This window comes from Argopecten irradians, chromosome 9, assembly GCF_041381155.1.
Source record: "Argopecten irradians isolate NY chromosome 9, Ai_NY, whole genome shotgun sequence".
Taxonomy (NCBI): Eukaryota; Metazoa; Mollusca; class Bivalvia; order Pectinida; family Pectinidae; genus Argopecten; species Argopecten irradians.
In genome coordinates this window covers 6,838,323-6,853,744 of record NC_091142.1, presented here as the reverse complement: position 1 = coordinate 6,853,744, position 15,422 = coordinate 6,838,323, and the positions used below count along the sequence as shown (strand labels likewise).

General features: G+C 33.5%; 1 protein-coding gene across 1 annotated transcript; it reads left to right on the top strand.

Annotated features, from left to right (window-relative positions):
- Nucleotides 1–2,251: 2,251 nt before the first annotated feature.
- LOC138331261 (uncharacterized) lies at nucleotides 2,252–12,987 on the top strand. The gene is made up of 13 exons (XM_069278774.1): nucleotides 2,252–3,574; nucleotides 3,784–3,941; nucleotides 4,230–4,319; nucleotides 4,857–5,013; nucleotides 5,509–5,554; nucleotides 6,993–7,157; nucleotides 7,865–7,920; nucleotides 8,585–8,725; nucleotides 9,024–9,195; nucleotides 9,782–9,889; nucleotides 10,516–10,734; nucleotides 11,339–11,543; nucleotides 12,842–12,987. Exons 1-13 carry the CDS (start codon nucleotides 3,387–3,389, stop codon nucleotides 12,877–12,879), a joined length of 1,743 nt encoding a protein of 580 aa, XP_069134875.1. The 5' UTR covers nucleotides 2,252–3,386; the 3' UTR covers nucleotides 12,880–12,987.
- Nucleotides 12,988–15,422: the final 2,435 nt, after the last annotated feature.

Below are 15,422 nucleotides of genomic sequence, written 5' to 3'. Positions count from 1 at the left end.
AAAAACAAATATTATTGCCCATGATGCAGACAGCTGATTACTTTTCTCATAAGTATAGGGATCACTAATGTAAAATAAATTTCATTGTAGGTGGCGCAACAGGAGTAATGTAAGGAAATAAGATCGAAGATTTCTGACAGACGCATAAAGGACTTCCTTATAAAGGTTTTATTATTCGATGGGATTTTGAAATCGAAATGATGGGTCTGATGTTAATGACAAATGTGTTTGGAACTCAACATGTAATCTATTCCTCATTAAACAAAAATATACAAATAATAATGAATACTTTGTTCCTTGTTAAACAAAAATGAATATATCTACTAATTTAACAAAATGGTATCGTTTATGATGCGAAAAACTGATCGCATTTATTGTATAGTGATAAAATGATATTTCGTATTTTTTCATATTGGGTTATTTTAAATAGGGGGGGGGTGGCAGTGAGACTTTTTATAAGAAGGATATGAAGGAAAATTTTAGTGTCTGAGATAGCCCTGATTAAAAATTGATCGTGAAAGAATGTATGGCACATGGTCCCGGACGAAGGTCGGTACTTTTTCTGTAATAACCCTGGGTTTCGATTTTAAGGAGCAATCTAGGTCACTAGTTATTCAAAGTTCCGTCCGTTAGATTTTGTTCAGCAATGCATAAACCTAAATATACTTTCCACGTTTAACAAAAATAAATTAAGTTTATAAAAGGTTTGAGCTACATCCGATATAAAAAATGGTTATCTCTATGACGTTTGAAAGGTGATCTTCCACATACTTACGTTCTGTTCTTATACAGCTATAAGTATTTTACTTACCTTTCCACGGTTGGATGGTTGTTGGTCCATAACGTCCTATTAAAAGTCAATGTAGTTCTAGCGCAAAAAGATAAATGCCTACAAATTTATTTTTGAAATGTTGAAAATGTTAGGTATATACAAAATATACAAAATTCATGGATGTGTGAACTAGAACTTTCCCCAATACAACTCCATTTTACAGTTATCCTTTTTATACAGATGTAAACATTTAGTATCAGTTGAGATGAACGTTTAGTAAATACCCATGTTAAAAAATATGAACAGTTTCAACTTTGTGAAAGGATGAAAGCTGATAAAGATTTTTCTCGTTTTTCTCTCTTACATGAAAGAATAGAACCATATGCAATATGGAAACTTGCTTTACGTTTTCCATAGTATAGTTCATACATTAAACGAATTGTTAAAATATGCGTAGAAATGCGCGATAATGAAAATTTATATTTGTGTCATTTTTGTGGTCTAATGTATAATGATCTCATATTGCACAGTGTACTTGAATGTAGCCACACTGAGAACTCGGTTGGGTTTTTTTAAAAAAAAATTTTAGGCAAATATTTGATCGTATTAACTTCAACTGAAGTTATATGTATACTAAATCTTGTGAACTCGAGAGTCTTTGTATTATGTATGTTTTTGTGCTAGCCTTATATATAGACTTTTGATACGTATATATCTGTTATTACAAACTACATGTATCATTTGTGATGTCTCATCTACATATGTTTGTAGCTAATTATTATTTATAAAGCATTCTAAGCTATTAGATAATGGCGAAATGTAGTCGAATATATTTTCCTTTCTACTAATTGTATTTTCTTGTATTGATAGATATGTATATATGTGTGTAACGTGTGTATGTTAGAATGGTTATTTATTTATTTATCTATTTATTGTTTTCTGTAAACTCTTCAATATTGGAGGAAATAAAGGTAATAATCATAATAATAATTGCTTCCTGAACAATAAAAATATATCAATTTCTATTACGCGGGTCGTCTTATGTTTTCCGGTGACGGCCTATAGCTAATAACCGTTGAAAATAGATTTGTACAGATATAATGCATTTTTTTGTTCTTATGCTTTCAATTCAGACATTTGAATGTTAAAGCTGACAATGCATATTAAAATTATTAACATGATTTTTTTTTTAAAATAAGTATACTCGTTTTTCCAAGAATCGTTTATGAGACATTCCCCGGTTGAGGACAGCCATTTTTGTTTTACATTCCGACGACTCACCGACCCCTATATAAAGCGCGTGAATCGACACACGTGCGCTCATTCATGTACCTATACACCTAGCAGTCCACAGGTTATATCACCTACAAATAGGTAAACAAAACCCTCACCTGTAAAACTATATGGGACTTTTTTTAGCAAGAAAACATGTCAACTCCTCTAAGTTGTAACGTCATTTAGATGTTTCTCAAAATAAAATTCCTACGCAAGTGAATAGAAATCCAAAAATAATCCGTCCACATATCTCCACGTATATCATCGTACCCGACGCACTCAACTGACCATATACACGTGACTATGTACCTGACCCGAACGAGCGACAACTATCAAGGACACACACGTGTCGTTGTACATGTACGTGTAAAACTTAGTGTATATTGAAGTGTTTTATTAGTTCGTATTGGACATATGTTGGGATATAGCTGACAACACATTCATCTATTACTTCAATGAAATATTGTCAGGTGAGTGCAGTGTTTATTTTCAATTTGACATTGTTATTTGCAATATCGGGGCATGTGTATCTGAGACAAGATATGTTTAGAATGATACACGTGTGTCAAGTGTCCCGTGCTTTATATAGGGGGTTGGCCAGTGAAGGTTACTAAGCAGAGCAAAAGAAAAATGGCTGCCACTTCCTTAGATACCACACTGTCATAACTAGGGGATGTCTCAGAAACAATTTTTTAAAAAAATATTTCGTTAATATTTTTTTTTTAATTTCAACTGCATGTTTTTAACTTGCATTGTCAGCTTTAATCATATTTTGTTCAACAATGTACACAGGTAATATTTCTTCACGTGAATTTCACGTAAAGGGCCTTTCACTTGAATTTCAAATGAAATTTACATGAATACTTTCTTCGTGTGTCACGCGAATTTCATGTGCATTTCATGTGAATTTTACGTGAAAAAATCACATGAAATTCATGTAAATTTCACATTAAATGTATGGAAAAACATTTACACGTGAAATTCACGTTTTTGCCCCTGTTCACGTGAAACTCACGTGTAATAATTTGCCTGTGTAGTGGGTCGTGACCACACAAGAGACTTTCGTGATTCACATTATCCTAATGGGACTTGTTATCTATCTACGCCCACTTAGATTCCTGTACCCTCGAGGTATATTGTCTACATTTGAATCAGATCCATTATTAGATGTTTTTACTTTATAGTAGTATTGACCTGTAATGACGAATGAACTTGACCGACGAATCCTGTTAATACATTAGGATAAGGAATGTTGACGTCAAATCAAAGATCTATATCTTGTTATGCGAAAATATACGGAGATATTGTGGAGTAGTGGTGACAACAGACAAGACGTATAATGTATTTTCTAACTCATATCCTCTTAATAGGGGCTTTTCTCCCGACCGTAGTTGGAACTAACTTGCTGGGGAATGGAGATTTCGAGGCGGGTGCCCTAGGGTCCCACTGGAGTAAATCAGGATGTTCCTGGGCCATAAGTACTACGGAGAAACGTGGCGGGGCTCAGAGTGTCCACATCACTGGGAGGTATAGTGTAAATTAAGTATTATTTTCAGATATTGAGATTACTTATGCAGAATTGAAAACGCCTTTCTTAGATTTCAGCTACTGGTTAAACGTTCTAAACTGATTTTACTAATTCCTGTCAAAGTGATGTCGTTTTTGGTGTTGATATATGTGATACATTTATGGTAAACTAAATATTTTTTTACGTTTCTTTTACCGTTTGTCATCAGATCCGCGAATTGGGCAGGACTTGGGTATCTTATAGGCACTCCTGATATCGAGTCCGGTAAAATCTACGCTTTTGTCGGCTACATCAAACTACAAAACCTGACACCTGGTAACTTGTACCATGACGTCATAGTAAAGTTACGGGTAGAAACACTCGACGGTACGTCTAATATAGAATAATTCGGTGATAAGTGTTAACAAAGCATATTTATAAAATCTAGATATATTTCTTAAATACTTCGATATTTATGTTTATATCATTTCCTGTAATTTCGTCGCCATTTGTAACGCTGCATCTGATTAGCTCATACAATGACAACCTTTTTTTCGAAATTTGGATAAATAATGGAACTATTGAAGTTATAGACAAAAAACGGAAGTAAAGAATATACTCTATCAAAATAAACATATTTTATTTTTTAACCAATTTAATAAAAAATTATTTTAGGGGCAAACGCCTACTCCAACATTGCGATACATCCTCGCCTCAGGCCAGGAGCTTGGCATGAAGTTGGTGGGGATTTCAAACTCCCAGCGAGTAAGTATATATTTAACTACACGAACTCACAATGAGAAAGAAATCAGGATGTGTCTTGATTCATAAAGTCGATTGCGTAAGTGTCTCTGGTATGGTAAAGGGTTTTAAAAGATATGCTAATTTTGAACGGAACAACATTATATAGAGAATTGGCATTAGATATTGTTTATTGCATAGAAATAAGTTTCTATAATAATATTGGAAGATTTTATTATGTAAAATCAGTTGTTGTACAATGTACATTTTTACCTATTTCCTTATTCCAACAGTACACCAATATCAAATATCTTTTGCGAAATTTCATAACCTGTACTATCTATGAGTTAAGACCAAGTGTATACATCAAGCTCGAAACATTCAGGTTCATGCATATATTTCAAATGATTGTGAAGGAGAGATTGAGGTTTACAAAATAGAAATTTTTAGGTTACTCTGATAATGGTATTCTAAGTCAATGCCAATTGTAATGAAATGACGTAATCATTTATCTTCATTTTTTTTTTTTATTATTATTATTTATTTTTTTTTCATTTGCAGATGTCAAAGAGATTAAGATTTACATACAAATCGAGGAAAAGGACGTGAACTATTTTTTCGATGACGGAAGCCTTGTTGAACTCGTTCCAGATCCAAATTGGCGTTCAAAGGCTGAATCTAATATAGATCTGTACCGGAAGGCCACACTAAACATACTGTAGGATCAAATTCCCCTTCCGGCGATGTACAATAAAATCGTCTTAATATTAAATTTATCATAAATACCTCCGCATTGAAACACTTAAAGAATTTTTCATTCAATCAAATTTTATTTCAACAAAGAAAATTAATTGAACACTTTTATTATCAATATCGTCAAAATCAATTAGGTAAATTCCCGGTATCTATATAAAATGTTAAAAGTTTTGTTGAACGTTAGAAAACCGTCTCGGCTAAGACAATAAAACTATATAAATAACTATTGCCGATTGAGGTTTAAGATAAGATAGCATCTAAATGTTGTATGATGTATGGAATTCATTGTGTTTACGTGTTAATGGTATAAAACAGGTCAGACATTTGGCATTTAAATTGACCTTATAGCACTATACAATACATTTAAATCTCTTAATCTTAGTCCAGGCAATATCCAGCTAATGCATTTTTATGTTCACGGAAAGCGGTAACAACTGTTTCTCCTTTTTGTTTCTAGAGTACGAAAGGTCAAGGGAATCAAATTAAAGACCTTTACAATCGAGGTGGGTATGTTAACAACATTTAATTTGTATAAATAGAGAATATTCATTATTTATTATTATTCATCTTAATTATAAATAACAATTATGTCTCATTGAGTGAAGTGGAATTTGTTTTTATGTATATCACGAATGTGAAAAATAAAACAATCAACCTCACGAGATAAAATGAACTGTTATTCATCTAGAAATAAGAAATATTATATTCATAATATACAACCATTTTACGTCTCCTTCCTAGGTCTGGTTTCCTTCCTATGCTTACTGGTACTAGTATATGATTGTATTTCAATCTGCTGTGATACCGCCTTGAATTATTTGCCTTTTACTAATCTAGTTTACACACAAATGCAACACATTTATGCTCCAATTAAAAGTGGAAAAAAACCTTACCAACTGGAATGCATCTTTTTGATTCGATTACAAATACAAAAAAATACAGAAACTGTTAGAATAGCGTCCCAATAGACCTGATAAAATTATACTGCTGCATTGATCTTAAAGGCCCACTACCTTTCCGGAGCAAAATTTAAATGTTTCTTAAAAACATAAATAACATAAGAAAATATATATCGATGGCTTAAGATCAGGTTACAGCACCAAAGATATGCAAGATTTCCTGCGTAATATATAACAGGGGAGAGTCATTTCGCTGTTTTGCCGTCTGGCGCAGTGATAGTCAACTACCGAGTGGTATTTAGAACGACGGCTGGGAAACATAATACGACCCGCTTTATGAAAATTAACATTTTATTTGTTTTAATTAAATTGTCCAGAAGATGATGATAAGTGTAGTATTAACGTTAAGTTAATAACTTCTGCGACTGTACAAAATTATCGATCTCGTTTTACATTCACATTTTAGAAATTAAAAGCCGTTTCGGAAAGGTATTTGGCCTTTAAAGTGAATAGTCGGGCAAAGAAACCAGTCTAAATGCGTTCATTGGCCTTCCAAAAGTTCTCACATATTAATACGACGGTCAAGTTCTGCTTACATTTCCCAGTTCTGACCATTGAAATAAATAAAAGTTGAAGCATTGAAAGCGAGGCTGCGTGGAAATGTAACCACCGACATAGTCAGCCGGGAGGACGTTTTAGGATTCCCATACTTAAAATTAAGTTCTTCGTACGCAGACAGATTTTGACGAGAGATATTCTATTTCTATTTCATAAGAAATTATACTGGATACATTCACACCATTTTTACCGACTTTAGCCATCCTTGCCCGACTGTTCACTTTAAACAAAACGTTGATCATTTGGTTTTGTTTAATCATTATTTTTTTATTTATCTATTTATTTTTATTTTTGTGTGTGTGTGGGTTGGGGGTGTGGGTGATGGAAGACTGTTGCATGATCTTGAAATTGATTTATTACACAAACTGAAGTAAATAAACTTGATTTTCAAAATTTATTAAAAACGATCACAATTTGTGTTCAGGTTGAGCAAAAGCGAAGTGAATTTGCACATGGCACAGCGGTGAAAGCTAAACTATGGACCAACTCAAGCTATTCTTTCTACAACGATTTCGTATACAACACCTTAAAACCAGAATGGGCCGTATTGGCGAACACACTCAAGTGGAAAGGCATGAGATGGACAGAGGTATTATAAAACGAAGATAAACGACAACATTTTTTCTATGTGTCTGTCTTTCAGAACGCTTCCATTATTTGCATTTTACTTATTTTGACTTATTTTGATTTATTCAATATCGATTTATCTGTTCGTTAGTAACATATCGATTCTTAATTTAGTTGGAGGTTTTAAGACTCTGTTTGAAGTATAAAAATAAATACGATAACTTATGTACCGAAACTCAATAAACTGAAATGTTATTTTGCCAAAATTTACAAAAAACACAACAATTTCCGAGTCAACAGTAATACCAAAGGTTAGGCTTGATGCCTACACTTTTTATCAACTTATTTATGTTCAAGTACACCTAAGAAGTGATAAATGGTCATACAAAATATCACTAGTTCAAACAGGATCTTTAACCTTAAAACGCACGTGTACCTATTCAATGCCTTAGCAATGTTGCAGCATGCACAATATAAAATGTAAAGTCACGTGCAATACCTGGACGATTTGATTGACACTTTTAATATCCCTTCACTTAAAAAACGAAGCATTTATCGGTGATTAAAACGAATTAAAATGATATCCTGGTGCCCAATATATAGAACATTTTCACCATTTTAATAGATAATCAAAACGCCTTTATAAACAACAATAAATCCCTGTTGACAAAAGTTATGAGAACCACAATAGGAAGATTTTGTAGTAACATTTTTCTTATATTTCGACAGGATAATTTAAGATTTGATGAAGCTAATGCCACTATCAATGACCTGCGTGATCATGGGTAAGTATTACTTTGCGTAGTGCAGAGTTATCTCCCTCGCAAGTAGGTATCGATTGTGACATCATTACTTTTTTAGCAAATAAAATGCGTCATTATCTCTGACATATATGACGATTCATTCATAAAAACGTGACGCAATAATCAGTACCGAGCCGCAAGGGCAAATACCCCTGTAATACACAGACAGAGAATAATGCATGCTGCATTTTTTCGATTAACTAAATATAGAATGGGCATAAATTCCTGTGTGAATGCAGCTTTAAACAGACACAACTACATCTTATTAAAATAAATCTATTTATTATTATATATTGTGACATACCACATAAATCTTATTAAGAATTTTTTGTCCAAATTCCGTACACAAAGTATTTTGCGAATATCGGATAACCAAATAGTCACCGACTCACCTAATTCGGATCATAGAATATATTAAAACTAACGCCCGTCTGTACAAAAAATGCAGTTTACATAGCAGTAAACAACGAAAAATAAAAGGCTTAATTTCAAAAGGAAATATAAATTCAGTCCATATTATCTATTTCTTTTTGTTGTCATGGAAACGGGCTTTATTAGAATTGTTTATTTCTCAATATATAACTGTGTACCACTATTTGTATCAGTGTTTCCTACGAAAATCCCGATATTTCAAATTATCTTGTAGATTGTCAATTCGAGGCCACAACATATTCTGGGGTGTACAGCGCCATGTTCCTGATTGGGTACAGAGCATCACTGACCCAGCTGAAATGTTGATCAAGATCAAGGAGAGAATCAGTGAAGCTGTAGCACTCACCAAAGGGAGGTAATTAAAATCTAAATTTAGATATTGATATAAGATACTCCACGTGATATACTTATACCTGTACCATGACATTATTTATTATTCAAGTACATTTATATGTACAGTCGAGACTGTCTTAGCGACTTCATGTATATAGTGACTCTCTGTCTTATGTGACCTTTCTTGAGACACCTCACAACGTAATTTACTATATAATTGGTCTGTTTTCAGCGACTGTATTTTGTAATGTTGAGCTAAGGGACGACACGTGGATCCGCAATGTCATTTTATCTGCTATTTAATTACTTATTTTCTTCAGACTTAAGCATTGGGATGTCAACAACGAGGCTCTCCACGACGACTTTTACGAAAGGAAGACCGGAAATGTCGATATCACCATGGATATGTTCCGGGATGTGAACACGGCCGATCCGGATGTTAAACTGTTCCTTAACGACTTTGCTGTCGTCAACAGGGGTGTTTACACAACCGTATGTCTTAAATTTATTATTATGACGTTGATTTAAACATATTTTATTATCATATACAATAAAATTGGGCACAAGGTTTTCAATTTATATAAAGCCTTCTCCCGACAGATTTTTAATTACCAATAAGTTATTGTTGCATAAGCGTAACATACAACAAGTGTGATACTAAATATGAAATATTGTAAATATGGACATATTCCACCTTTGCATATTACAGAGTTAGTTCCATTGTGTGTAGATATCGATTTTTACGTCATTATTTTGTGAGTGCAATTCACGTCGTTTTCTCCAAAACGTATAACGTTACGCTCGCAAACACATGCGTCACAATCAATATCTACCCACAAGTACAGATAACTCTGTGATATGCAAATTCGGAATAGGAGATTGCAGAAAAACTTGCAAAAACCATGTATTCATTTCAACAATGACGATTTGTTTCATTTTAAACTAAGGAGAAGCGTAAGAAGAGGTTATAATATACGTGTTATATCATTTATATTTTTATCATATTTCCCTAACAAATGACAAAGCAATTTCACTCAATTTTTATTTATTTTTATTGTTGTAATGTTTTCTTCATCAGGCAATAAAAAACCAAGCAAAGAGTTTTGTAGATAACCAAGTACCCATTCATGGTATTGGAGTTCAAAGCCATTTCAATCCAATAGAAATAGATATGACGCAACTAAAGGTACGGTTCACAATTTCTGATGAAAGTACTTGAGACATTTTATTTTTTCAAAGTAATATATCCTGTTAAATTTAAATTGCTGAGTGAGTTTGCGACCCGCATTTTGATCCTATTCGTACACAAATTGTACTGAATATCTTCTCATTATGCATAATGAGAATATATTCAACAAAATTTACAGTAAGAATAGGACTAGATTTCGGGTCGCAAGTTCACCCAGCAATTTCACTTTGACAGGATAATTTACTATGAAAAAATGATGTTTTTTTATTTATGCGCTGAAATAAATTACACTTCGTTAAAACAGCAATAACGGCAAATGTACAAATTCGACTTTGCGACAACTTATTGAAAGTCGATTTTACTCTAATAAAGTTGTACCATGATATATGTAAGTCATAAGAGGAACCAACTACATCTCTACTGGTTACCACAAATAGAAAAATAAAGTAATTCTGGGAATACGAATATATTTCAAAAAATATTTTTGATTCGTGTAAAACAAAATATTGTGTATGGTCTTTAATAGGGGAATCATCTTTCTTATTCGTGGGCAATATATATTATTCTTTGTGTATATGCTAATCTTCTTTGAGGCTATGATTTTTTTTTCACTCTTGTTATAGTACCGTTTGGATAAAGTAGCCGAGGCTGGACCTCCGATATGGGTGACTGAACTCTCAATCAGAGGAACAAACAACACAGCTAAGGCTATATCAATGGAGGACGCCATGACGATGTACTTTGGTCACGAGAAAGTTCAGGGGATCATTATTTGGGGATTCTGGGGTCCCGCTATCCAGTGGCCTGAGGATACGTTGACTACGGATGCCATACCTATTGTTGTGAGTAGAAAACCGTATAAGACCTCAAAAGACTTCCAGACAGATAATGATGTCGTCTTTAGAGCTACCATTGATACCTATCAAAATTGAGCAAAATATCAACAATTCACGCCAAAGATTATTTACACTTGTATATAAATTGAATATCTCTTACTTACGAGGCAATGTATAAAAGATTTAAGTCAAAGTCATATACCATTAGCGGTACATACTACTTATGGCGGAATCTTTAAAGGAAAATTTCACAGCAATTCTACACATCGTGAAATTAATGCGTTGTGAGCGGTATGGTAGATACTATTAACGATTGTTATGTTTGTTTTGAGAATATATGATATAAACTTGCATCCGTAAACGTTAAATAATTGGAATCCTAAAAAGAAATTGCAGGTGACCCCAAGAGGGGTCTAATTAGGCACACATCAGGACCATTTCGTAGCCTGGAGGCCCTACCCATAATTCCTAGCCGCTAGTAATTTTGGGTAGGGCCTCCAGGCTAGACCATTTCGCACCTGGCCGGTAAGCTTTATAGACCGAGTACGTAATATATATAATAGTTTGTAAAATATCCATTACTCTTAAATCCCTTTGTGGGTTTTTTCAGTTCAATGAGGCCGGGGAGAAATACGTGGAACTTGTAAACAGCAAATGGAGAACAAACTGGGATGGTAGATTGAAAACGTACAAAAACAGGCGATATTTCAAGGGCGACTACTGTGTAAAAGTAAAGAAGGACGGGGTAACGCTGAAAACCATTAATTTCTCTTTACTGAAGGACAGGAAGCTGAGACTGAAAATCAAGGGCACAAGTACGTTAGATGAATAATAGCATAAACAATACTAAGCGTGCGTTCCTTTTGCAGATTCGTACCAGTTGTACTGAATTGATACGTAACCTCCCTAATGGAACGCGTATGGGTTTTTCCCAATATGGCGGCACCCGTTTGAAAGAAACACTTAGAATTTTAAAGACTAGTTATTTTCTTTCTTTATAGCATTACAGATATAAAAGCAATACCTAAAACGTTTCAAAATGGATTGAAAAAAAAAGATAATAAATTTCAATTGATATAAATCTATAACGTTTTTCAATGGAAAGACTATTTCGACATTATGACAAATAAAATACATCAGCAACTTGGATCCAAGTGGTTCACTTCAAGAAACGAACCTTTTGTACCAGTTTGGTTGGGCTGGGACATAGAATTTCATTTGATATACAACAGATCCGTACCGATTCAAATGGTACGAACCCGCAAATGGAACGCACAGTCTATAAATATAATATTTAAAAGCAGTAGTTGTGATCGATAAAAGAAACACATCTTATCACATAATTGACCGACGGCCCTGTTATACAATCGCTAGACAAGTGCTATAATGTAATTGTGACGTCATAAATACCATTAAACGTCATTCTAAAACAACCGAACATTAGCGATTATAACACTTCAGCGCTCTTCTGGCTGGAGCTTCTAGGATTGAATACGATATTATAGCAATACATGTGCACTGTAATTACATTATTTGTATGGCTTTGGTATAGTAAGTCTTAAATCCGTCAAAATACGTACGCTTACAATACATTTGTGACGTCATCTTATTGTTGAAAGAAAGGCAATGTTCCATCATGGCAAGATTTTGCCTGACGTATGAAAAACCAATAATGATTGGTTTTATTCCTTTATGTGCAAGTCAACTGATAAATCGTTTTTTTTTTGCATTCATGAACTTTATTAAACTTAACTCAAGACGGAACTCCCTTAAATGTTTATAAGGCAATACCATGTCGTTAGCACATATAGTCAAATGTAAGATATTCTATATTAAAATAAAATATCATATTACAGCGTTGGTAAACGTATAATGTCCTAATTAAGTGGTTAATCATCGCCAACAAAATCATGTCACGGTTGGCTGAATCTTATACTAACGCATATAAATAGCAAAAAAATGAAAAAGATTTCATTATATAAATATAAAATCTTAACATTGCGCAAAAGGTGAAGATCGAAAACCAATTCAATAAGCATTTAAATACTGTCTCTGAAATTATCTTAATTTTGTTAATTTCGGTCATAAAATTGATGTTATTATCTTTTTGCAGACGACAAACCAACGGTTGCAGTGCGACTCTCCAAATAAAAGTGTCACTCGTCTGAGTTATATATGGCGACAGAACGCGGCAACTAGGAGACAAAATAGGTTTTACTTTCGAATTTATCACAATAAATGAAAATGATCAAATAAAAATGCGTTCTTCTTCTATCTATAAGAAATCAACATGTTTTTTATATCTACTCAGATCTTTTTTTTTAATTTTAATTTTTTACTTTTTTTTTTTTTTAATGAGCAACCTTGTTAGACTTTCCGGTCAATGCACTAGTTTTTCTAAGCTTTTTTTAAAGCACCCATTTACAATTTTATGTTGTTTGTTTTTTCAAATCCTTAAAAACTTTGAAATGTGAGGTTACACAGAGCAGCAAAAACGAAAACGAAGCTCATGTTATATAGATTTAAGTTGAAATCGGATCAAATCATGACCATATAAATTGAAAATAGTCTCATGCTGTATGATAATATGAAACTTTCTTTGTCTATGATCGTCTAGCTGTCAGGCATGATAAGTTATCGCTTAACGAATATCAAAACAAAATTGGTAATGAAAGCTAGATTTGCTAGACAATATTTAGGTAAACGTCAACCAGAAACCACAAACTATCTACTTCACTAACATGATCCCTCAAACAAATGGTATGCTTGTCATTATAGTTTCCTATGTAACGAACTGTATATAAAAAGAGAAAAATTAATTTCTTCAATTGATTCAATCATAACAAGCATTTTCATTGGTTGATTGAAACGTCGTTTCCGATAGGCTGAAACAATGGCGCAGGGATTTCATAGACAAAAGAGTCCCTAAGAATTATGTTGGTTTAGATTGAATTATAGGCGTTAACCTGAATAGGTTTTTAGGTTATGGAGCGATAACATAAAGTACAGAGTGTACTCTTATCATAGCCGCCTTCGTGGTTGTTAATTTAGAGTATTTAGAGTCATTGTTTCAGTCAATTATCTAATTACTAAATTATCAAGACAGAACAATGGTGGTGGTAGAAGAAATACTTCCTGCTGGAGTAACATGAAGATGATTAACTTATTAATTTTACAATTGTATTAAAATAGCTTATCAGTTTAGTTCAGTTCTTCATACCCTTAAACCACACGGTTTATCAGTACACTTATGCAATGTATGAATTGGCCGTGGGACATTGAAGATCTCCACATGATATAGTCTGACAGTTCTACACAAAGTCATGTTACATATATGAAGACCATCGGTCAAGTAGCCTAGGTTCCTATAGCATAGCACATGTACATATTAAATTGTTTGCCCATGTTCATATCTAGGATTGTAACAGATTGTGACAGATGTCATGTATATAGTTACTGAAAAATATGAAAGAGTATTGCAAAAGTACAATACCAACTATGAAGTTCGCCAGTACAACAACACTGAATGGATCGTTAAACATTGTCCACACAATGTCTGCCTCCAGACATATAACTTGTGATGATTATCCTCGGAGTATCGCGGACGACATAACGTATAAATCATCATGATAAACATAAGGATATTCGCTGTCTTTAACATGATCACGTTTTAATCAATTGCTAGATTATCCGGTTAGAACTCGGAGCAACCGCCCTCCCACCCAATCTGATTAAAACCAGCTCTTCATAACGTAAGCGTAAGCGTAGGTTTGAAGAGCTGCTGTTTTAATCAGATTGTTTATCAGGTTTTCTCAGATCTTTATAGCGTAAGCGTATTGAAGAGCTGGTTTTAATCAGATTGTACCCTGGGCTTTTGGTTCTTGAGAAAAGTCGTTTAAAAGATTTTAGCCTCTTTGACCCCTGTGATCTTGAATGAAAGTAAAAGACATTCATTTGAAGTAATGTGGTAGCCCTTCATCCCAGCATGCTACAGGCCAAATATTAGTACCCTGGGCCTTTCGATTATTGAGAAGAAGTCATTTGAATGAAAAGTTTACACAGGGCGCATATACTTGGTGCACGAGGGACGATGCATGATGACAATAGGGACAGATGACCTTATCAACTCTAAATCTTTAAACAAATTTGGTCAAGTCAAGTGCCATTTGGAACCACAAGGTTCTTTATAAGTGTGACAGAAAGAGAGAAACTGTTTAACAGTTCTTTTAAGTTTCTCAACGTTTACACAATATTCACCAAAGTGTACTTTAACAATTCTACTGGTTATTGTCTCCGACAATCTTTTCATGTATTTTTACGTGTATATTTTTTATCCCAAGACATACGTTTTATCAGAAACTTCCTGGGTTTAATCATAGAGGTCATCCCGCAGATATGAGAGACAAAACATATTTCTTGCTACGTTTGCTAGTTGATCAATTCGACTTTGTTTAAATAAGTAAATAATTTGACTCACTCTACCACCTGGTGTTCCGTAAGGTTTATCGAGACCTGCCTACCTAATTTGGTTGTGAAGTGTAGTTCGTCGTGTAAAAGTGTAGTTTTCGAAGAAAAGGTGTAGTTTTCCATATGTTTATATGACAAAGATTTTGAGAACAAATAACAATCATTTGCAGTGTTATAACACTATAATATTTAATTCACAAAGATGTTTGATTTACTTTATTAATGTT

Bases quoted from the DNA above. Each gene is read 5' to 3' on its own strand.
- LOC138331261 (XM_069278774.1), top strand. From the start codon at position 3,387: ATGTATTTTCTAACTCATATCCTCTTAATAGGGGCTTTTCTCCCGACC. The intron at 3,942-4,229 runs GTACGTCTAATA...AAATTATTTTAG, and splicing joins ACGGGTAGAAACACTCGACG to GGGCAAACGCCTACTCCAAC. The intron at 9,196-9,781 runs GTATGTCTTAAA...TTTCTTCATCAG, and splicing joins ACAGGGGTGTTTACACAACC to GCAATAAAAAACCAAGCAAA.